We start from the raw sequence: 8,658 nt of genomic DNA on the forward strand, positions 1-8,658 counted from the left end.
CTTAGGTTCCCCCCTTAAATAGGATGCTGAATAGGTGGGTAAGTCACTGGGAAGTGCACATGCCTCATTCATCACGCACCAAAAGGTTACAATGAATAATAATGTTCTTGTTAAAAAACCCACAAGCGCACATCCTGACAAAATCTGATCACAGAAGGTATGAGGCAGATCCCATACTCAAGGACAAATAACTGATCTACAAAGCCAGATATTTCCAGAGCCCCCTACAGCAACTTTTGAGTTTAATCTTTTGAAGAGCAAGTATCTGGCAATAAGCTACCTGTGTTAAAGAACAAAAGCTTGATCTGAAAGATAAGAGATACCTGGTGACCTATATTGCCTGCCTGACTGAAAAAGAGCAGCTGAGCAAGCAGCCTTACAAGTTCACTGTTCTGCTTCTGCATCCATACTGGTCAGTGCAAAATAAGGCACAGAGGATCTTCAGGTGCATCAGGGCCACCTTTCCTACAGCACATTCACACTGTGAAGACCACACAAGGACCATCCCTCACTACGCCCCAGCAAATGCTATGCAGTATCACTCACAGCAGGAGAAAAGGGACTCAAAGGGACCCAATGCTGTACATTCACCAACAACACACATTTATTTACCTCATGGCTAAATCTATGATGGTGCTGAAAGAAATTTTACCAAACTACAGATTAGGTGTGGTAACACACCTCTGTGTGGGCCCACAGCAGCTACCACAACCGTAGCTTTCTGGAAATCTACATATCCTTCTCAAAATAGACCCTGCCTGGACAAAAGGACACTCAATCCAAAGAAAAAGAAAGCTGTGATTGTGACTTTTACATTTTGTCAGAGATATTAGTCACACTCACATCACCTGATCCGAGCATTCTGCCAGCAGGCTTCGAGGTGGGGTGTTTCCATGAGGGACTCAGGTTCCATTTAATGGGCACTTTCTACCATTAACAACCCCACTTCAAACAGAAAGGCGATCAACACAGCAAAACTCAAGTCATAACAAGAGCAGTAAGACCTGTTGGATGCAGACACAGTAGGGCCACAAGACCCATGGCTTTTTAGGTTATGGGACCATGCTTATATTTATGTGTATCTCTACATGCAGTGCATGGCACAGAGCAGTGAGAGGGGTTCTGGGAGACTGCCATTTCTAACAGGGAATTTCTGTAAGTTCATGAATACTGTACTTAGCAAGCACTTCTTTAGGGCAGAAAAGGTGCTCTCAAAGTCTGTGCTATCACTGCTTCAGCAGCACTGTAAATCTGAACAGTGCAGTTCTCTCAGCCAGAGATAGCATTTACTGCCACATTGCCACAGAAATGTCAACCTGGTGAGGCAGGGCAGCACTGGATAAAGACAAGGCACAGTGATTTTTATTAGTTTTTTAAAGAAAACTATTACTATCATTCCTTACAGCATTTAAGTTGTATACGGCTGTCTTCTACACGCTGTAAATGAACGCTGCTTCCTACTCCTATTGTCAGCATGGCAGCTGTCACGTCAGAAGGCAATTCCTCATTTAAAGTTGTTGTCCGTGTCGTCTCCTCCGTCCCCCGTCGTGTGTCCCGTCCCCGTCCCGTGTCCCCCCCGTCCTGTCCCCCCATCCTGCAGTTTGAACAAATTGCTTCAGGCCAGATTTTAAAATAAACACTTAATGAGGCGCACCTTGAGTCACCCGTTCCTGAAATGACAGTGGCCAATGTGAGAGCCTGCTGCATGCAGGGCCCGAGGGCTGACCCCTACCATCACCACCTTCATCCTGGTGTCACTCCTGACCTCCCTGGGACACTCAGTAGGAGGTGGCAGGAGGTTGTCCTTCTCACCACTACCCTTCACCTCACCTGCAAAGACAAGCCAGGCATGCTGAGCACCAAGTGGGCACAAGTGACAATCTCTTGGCCAGTGAACACCCACATACGTACTTTTTACCTGGCAAGCTTGCCTATCTCAACAGCCAGGTGAGACTGTTGGAATGGCTTTCAGCAAGTTCTGCTTTGTAACACTGGGAAACAGCAGGATCAATCTTGTTATGCTTTGGCTAGTGCTACTTTGAGGCCTGATTCCAGACAGGAAAGAAGAGAAAAGGAAGAAGAAAGAAAAGGCTATTAGAAGAAACTACTGAAATGAGTTCAGCAGAGCCAAGGGGAAAGTATTTTAATCCCTAGAAGAGACCCCCTGCTCCTGCACAAAAGGCTGTGCAGAGGCTTATATCAAGTGACAAGTAGCTGAATTTGTTCTGCATATTGTATTTTTTGCCACTTATGAATAGCAATGCTGCCACAAGCTCTTTAAAATCTCTTAGAGTCTCTTCTGGTAGACATGAAAAACAGGCTTCGCGTGGAAAGCTGCTTTCCCCCCAGGAACTGTCACTTTATCCCTTCATTGTAAAACAGAAACTTCCCAGGAAGGAGCAGGTGGGAAGAGGTGCAAGATCAGCATCTCTTCTCCATATCACATTCAAGAGGCCAAGTTTCACCCTCCAAATATGCAATTCACTCTGCAGCTCACCTATTTACCCATCTCAAAGCAGCTCATGAGATCATATCTTAAGCATCACCCCAGACAGTGAAGGCTGTCACATCTGTCTCTTGGCACAAGCAGGAAACCTGTGAACCAGCTCCCGAAAAACTCAGCAAACTTGTCGTGCTTACAGTGCACCTGTTGAGGCCGTTACTAAAAAATCATCAGATCTTCCTGCTTCCAGTGCCTGCCATGAGCTCTGCTGAGCCCATGCAGCTAGGGGAGCTGGATTCAATTCATCTTTGAGCAACACCTCTAGACTGTTTGCTTCCCAAGTCTCAATTAGTCCCAGCTGTGCAAAGCCACACAGGACAGCACTGTGGCACAGCTATCCCCAGCCCGCAGGGCCTCACTGAGCCAGAAAACGAGGGGCTGGGTTGCAAAGAGCCAGCAGGACACAGCCACTTCTCACGCAGACACTTGCTCACTGGATTATTGGCCGTGCCACCACCTTCAACAGGCTGTCTCCCCTCCCAGAGAGGGTCCGAGCATGAAAGTTTTAAGTTTGCCTCACTGGCTGGCCTCAGTGCTGTAAATAATAACAATGACAATAATTCAGTATTACTTACATCAGATTTAGTACTTGAATCAGACAGATTTCCTCTGTCAGAAATGCTCTAGCTACTCCTTAGATGAAGGAAAAACCTAAAACACATGAGTCAACCAGAAAAGACTGAGCCTGAAGAGAACCTACAGGAATATTTGGGAGGCATGAATCTCTCCTGTTCACCTCAGTAAGCTATTAACTAGCATGTACAGTAATGAACATTTATCTTTAATTACTGCAATGATTTCATTTCACAGCTAAGAAGGGGTGACAGTTTTACTACACCACACATCCCAGGCTTACGCTTGGTGGATACTGTTATCTATCTCCCCACCTCTGAAGGAAGCAAGCCCCAACCGCCCAACAGGGCTTTCAGTCACATGCAGACACTGAGGAAGGGAACAAGACTGTCCCTCAATATCTGCACAGCTCACCCAGCGTGGGGTCTGGTCATCAATCCCTCTGAGCGGGCATCAGCCTCGTGGGCTGCAGCTGGGAAGAGCCACCACTCCCAGACCTAATCTTCCTACCTACAGACACTAGAGGGGTGGTGGGTCACAGTTAAACTAGCTGCACCCACTGCAGAAGGGAACAGCTTCAGCTGTCCATTGGCAGGAAGAGAAACAACCAAGTGACCCCACCACCACAGAAGGACACAACTATATAGACCCCTCCCGTTCAGCAAGCTGGAGACTGACACCCAGCACATCAAATTCAACTGGTAGCAGTTGACCATCAAAACAAACTGGCTTGGGTTACTTCGAAGCAGATGTGTTAATTCCTTAAATCTCCCTCTTGGCTTCTCCTCTCCTCTGCACTAATAACCCAAGTTACCAGAGTAGCTCTCTGTCCCCCTCTTGTGATAGGACCAAGAGGACTTAAAATCTCCTGGAAGGAGGCAATATCCAAAGAGCATGGCCTTTACTGCACGTACCACAACCTGGGGTTTGGGACTTCTATGTAATCCAAAGGTTCATCTCCTGCTTCTGACAACCATGTCAGCATCCCACTACAGATAAAAATATTTCGACTCACCCTGCACCGTGAAAGGCAAAAAACCCCATGACATGACAATCATTTCCCCTCACAGCCTGTGAGCAATACTGCCCATCTCACTCTGGGCCCCACCGGCTGTTTCTAGATGTATTGGCCAGATACAGACATACGACTGGAGATATAGATCGCAGCCAGGCAGATCTTTTGAAAAGGAAGAAACTTCCCTCCTGAAAGGAGTGGAGCCCAGTCTTCTGATAAGCCACCCAGCACTCACACCCCAGACCAAGATTACATTCCTGTCTTTCTCCTTTGTTGAAATGTAAGCTCACAGGCCATCAACTCTTTCTCCATTAAATGCCCTTGTTTGTGTGCTTTAATTCTCATCTGTCTACTCTCACCACCCAAGTCCCTCCAAGGGAGGAAACCGCTGACAGCAGCTCTGTAGCTATCACCTTCAATTAACTCATCAGACTCCAGGGGAAAGACTTCTCAGTGGCACCATTTCAGACAGCTATAAACCGGGGAACCTGAAAATTCTTCATCTAGAAGCAGAGAAGGGGGGAAGGAGTGGGGCTAAAGAAAAAGAGTAGTCTTCTCACTGGTGTGCCCTCCTTCCTAGTTGCTTCCAGCTCCTTACAGGAAGCCCTGCACCTCAGGCTAAAATGTATACATTAATTTATCATCTATACATAAAGAAGCACGGAAGGTTTGGGGAGTCTCCTGCCTGCTCGCAGCTCAGGCAGAACAAGGAGGGATCCAAAACGCGAGTCCAGAGAGAACAAGTGACTGGCTGTGAAGAGCGGCGGGCCGGCGGCCGCTGCACCCCGAGGTGCCCCTGCCATGTTAGCATGAGCGTTGTTCCAATTTCTGCTTTATTGTTGCCCGATGAAGTGACTAAAACGGAAATGTTTCGGGGATTAGGATTCCTGAGTGATCTAATACAGGATGCTTTTGGTTTAAAGGAGGAGGGAAAAAAAAACAAACTATAACTATATATATAACTAGAGACCGGCAAGGCTGGAGCTCCTCCTGAGCTCCCCTCCCCACAGCCACCCTTTCGGTTTAAAAAAAAAGGGCCGAATGTTACCATTTTTGGACATGAGCTCCGCGCAAGCCCTGCCCTAAACCACACCATTCAAACGAGAAGCCAGTCACCGTCCCGCTGTCGGGCCAGCGGGGCCGGGACGCGGGCAGCGGGGCAGCCGGCGGGGTGGGGGGGATCGGGGGGGGGGGACACGCCACACACGCCACCGCCGCCCCCCTGGGCTCCCCGCTCCGCCCGGGCGCACCTGCGGGCCGGGTGCCGGCAACAGGGCGGACATCTGTTGCTTGGGGGGGGACCTAGCGCGACACCTCCCTCCCCGCCCCGCCATCACCTGCCCGCCCCCGCGGCCCCCGTCGCCTCGCCACGCCGCGCAGCGCCAACCCCCGGCCAGGCACGCACCGGCCCCGCCGCGGCCGGTGGGGGTGGCGGAGCCGGGTCCCGGCGGCCCCGCGGTGTGTGTGAGGGGAGGGGGCTGCGCCCACCTTTCTCTGCTGCTTCTCCCAGGCCGGGTCGAGGAGCAGGTCCCGGTCCCAGTCCTCCTCCGGCTGCATGTAGTCGTTGGTCTGCTGCGGGTCGTAGTGATCCATGGCGGCTGCTGCTGCGGCTGCTGCTCCTGCTGCTCCTGCTGCTGCGGCGGCTGCGGCCCAGCCCGCCCCGTCCGCCCCGGTGGGCTGCCCGCTGTGCCCGGCCCCGCGGCCGCTCAGCCCGAGCAGGCGGCGGCAGCGCCCGCTCCCACCTCTCCCCCTCAGCCGCGCGCAGCAAAGCGGGGGCGGGACGCACCGCCCCGGCCCGCCCCCGCGCCTCTCATTGGCCGCTTGCCTATCCCAGCAAAAGCGCCTCTCTCATTGCGCGCCCAGCGCGTCCGTCACTGTATCCAACCGCTGCGATAGGCGCGCTGGGGCCGAGCCGAGCCGACCCGACCCGGCCCGTCCCCAGCACCGCCAGGCACCTCGTCCCCCGCGGCGGCTGAGGGCTGGCGAGCCGGTGCCGTAGGCCGGCGGGTCGAGGCGATGCCGCGAAGACTCAGTGCCGCTTTCGGGGCATTTTTCTCTCAACGGCTTCGCAGCGGGACGGGGCGCGGGAGCGCGTATCGGGAGCGGGCCCCTCACAGATCCGCCCTCCCGGGCGGGACGGCGGAGCGGAGCGGAGCGGGGGGGGCTGAGCAGCGCGGGTCAGGGCAGCATTTTAGTCACTGAGAGGATGTTTTCTTGTGACACAGCTGGTGGCCCGTCTTCCCGGCCCCGAAGTGAGGGTGCTCGGTCACGGCCCTGCAGTTCTGATGCCGCCCGACTCGAAATACAGCTTCCTCGTGGGGTCACGCAGGTGTGCCCGCTCCGAGGACGCCAAAAAATAACAATTTTCTCATGTTCCTGACTGGTAACTGGCGGCCAAGGTTAGGAGTGCCAGCGCTGGTGGCCGAGGCTTCGCACCCGGAGCCAAGAGCTGCAGTCGTGTGGTGCCGCAGCCACCCAGCGTGACCCTCCTGGCACCGTGCTGCGCCGGGCCTCCCCGGCACACCTGCCGCTTGCTGCCCACAAATATCCTGTTTAACAAGAAAACGATAAACTAAAGTGCATTTGGCTCATCTAGCAGCTTCCTCGGAGAGAAACACAAACCGTTAAGGGGTGTACTGGTACACAAGGCATGGTTTCTGTCAGTCAAACAAGCAGAGGGGAAGAAATGACAACAGCATTATTAGTTTCCCCTGGTAGTCTCACTGAGAGGCAGGATGGTATCTTGCACACAAGTGAGAGGCAGCCCAAAGAAACGCCGTTCCACAACACCATCCAACGCAGAGTGAGCTTGTGTCCCAGTTCATCCAGATTGAGTGGAAACGAGGAGAATGTGGGAGAGAGGGGTGCTGAGAATGGACTGGAAGGGTGCTGCAAACCATCAGAATGAACTGAGCAGAAACGCTCAACATAAGGGAGGATTTAGCCCTGAATTACACCAGTGAGCTCCTCTTCCAAAAGAGAGGAATTTGTTTTCTGCTTCTTACAAACATTGGAGGTGAAATTTGATATATTCTTTCATTTCTTGCCATAAATAACAGCGCAGGCCATAATGGACAGACAGCCTCTATGGCACTCTCTCTTCACATGTTGTATAATGCTCCTTGTGTAGGCTTTCAGACATCATAAACACAAGCATAATTATCAGAGTTGTTCTGCACCGTTCAGAGACTTGTATTTACCCTGCCATGCATCACTCAGGATAGAAAGATTATTTAAATATGTAAGTACAGTAATATCCATGATTTTCAAAAGCAATGCAAGATGTCTCCATTTTGAGACCACTTGGGAAACCAGGCCACTCAGAGCATCTCAGCTCAGGGGAGCCAGATCTGAAGAATCCAGGACTACCAGACACTTTGGAAATCCTCTTGGATGCGCTTCATGACGATGTGTTAGGGAATGCAAAATAGTCTTGTCACTCTGGAGAGATGGTAAAGGACTTGAAAGAAACTTCCCCCAGATGATGATAGCTGTTTTTTGAGAAGCAGAGTGGAGGGATTTACATTGAGGAAATACGTAAATCATCAGTGTTTGCAGAGAAAAGGCCAATTTTTATTTCTTACAACCATTTGATGAACACTCAGAAATGGAAATTATGAACCAACAGCTACAGCCTGATCACATGATAATTTAGATACAACAAATGTGTCTGAAAGTTTTCCTACCTTCTAGTTTTTCTTATTTATCAAGCCACTTCAAACTTGAGGAATCTAGAAGAATATGGGAATTGGCAAGATCTGGGGAAACAAAGGGAGGAGGAAAGGAAACACATTCCTTGAGAGAAGTTCTGGGGTTTGTATTTTAAGGCAGGGGGTCCTATCATATTGCTTCCCCACCCTTGTACTTGAAGACCCTGTTACTGAAAGCCACATTTCACACCTCCCCAAATGTGATGAGAGGTCTAAGCTGCCATTCAACGAGTGAGGATTTTCAGCATTTTCCAGGAGATGCTGAGCACCGTGGAGATCCAAGCCCTAAGACATGTGGTGGGTTTCTGTGAGGCTGAATGTTCTGGATGCTGCCTCTTTGGTTCCTTAGAGTTGAGTTCCAAAGCAACTATCCCCATAGTCATAATGTTATTATGCTTAGCTGTGTGATCTCTCTGGTACTAGAAATAGAAAAATGTTATTAAATGCCAATATCCCATTAATTTTCCTATTTCTTCTTGCACAGGGCAGAGGATGGATTAGATGATTTAATGTACAACATCAGTGCAATAAAATGTAATAAAATCAAGAACAACTGTAAGGTTTCTAGTGTATTGGAGCCTCTCTCCTAATTGTCCCTGTCATTTGAATTTCTAACTTCATGATACTCACACCTCAAAATTCTTGTTTGGGTTTCTCGGAAATATCTTCATTTTTCACTCCTAACCCCATCTCAACTCTTGGCTTTTCACAGACTCCTTAACAAAAGCGAGAGAGTGTTCTTGGCCACAGTTTTGTGAACTTACGGGCAATAGTGAGGGGGAAAAAAAAAAAAAGATTGTTTCTAACCTTGGGATAGTTCCTGGATCCACTTGACCCTTGCCCTCGCAAAGAATAGT

General features: G+C 50.3%; 1 protein-coding gene across 13 annotated transcripts in view; it reads right to left on the reverse strand.

Moving 5' to 3' along the window:
• The window catches only part of ACTN1 (actinin alpha 1), a 90,694-nt gene extending 84,986 nt beyond the window's left edge, over positions 1-5,708 (reverse strand). For 12 of the 13 annotated variants that reach the window (XM_086463193.1, XM_086463192.1, XM_086463188.1 and 9 more), the window contains exon 1: positions 5,580-5,693. In XM_086463193.1, the coding sequence (XP_086319319.1) occupies positions 5,580-5,684 (105 nt within the window). In that variant the 5' untranslated portion in view covers positions 5,685-5,693. Of the gene's footprint in view, positions 1-5,579 lie in introns of all 13 variants that reach the window. The other variant, XM_086463199.1, reaches the window with a different exon arrangement.
• Positions 5,709-8,658: the final 2,950 nt, after the last annotated feature.

Source organism: Leptosomus discolor, chromosome 3, assembly GCF_034619465.1.
Source record: "Leptosomus discolor isolate bLepDis1 chromosome 3, bLepDis1.hap2, whole genome shotgun sequence".
NCBI classification, from domain to species: Eukaryota; Metazoa; Chordata; class Aves; order Leptosomiformes; family Leptosomidae; genus Leptosomus; species Leptosomus discolor.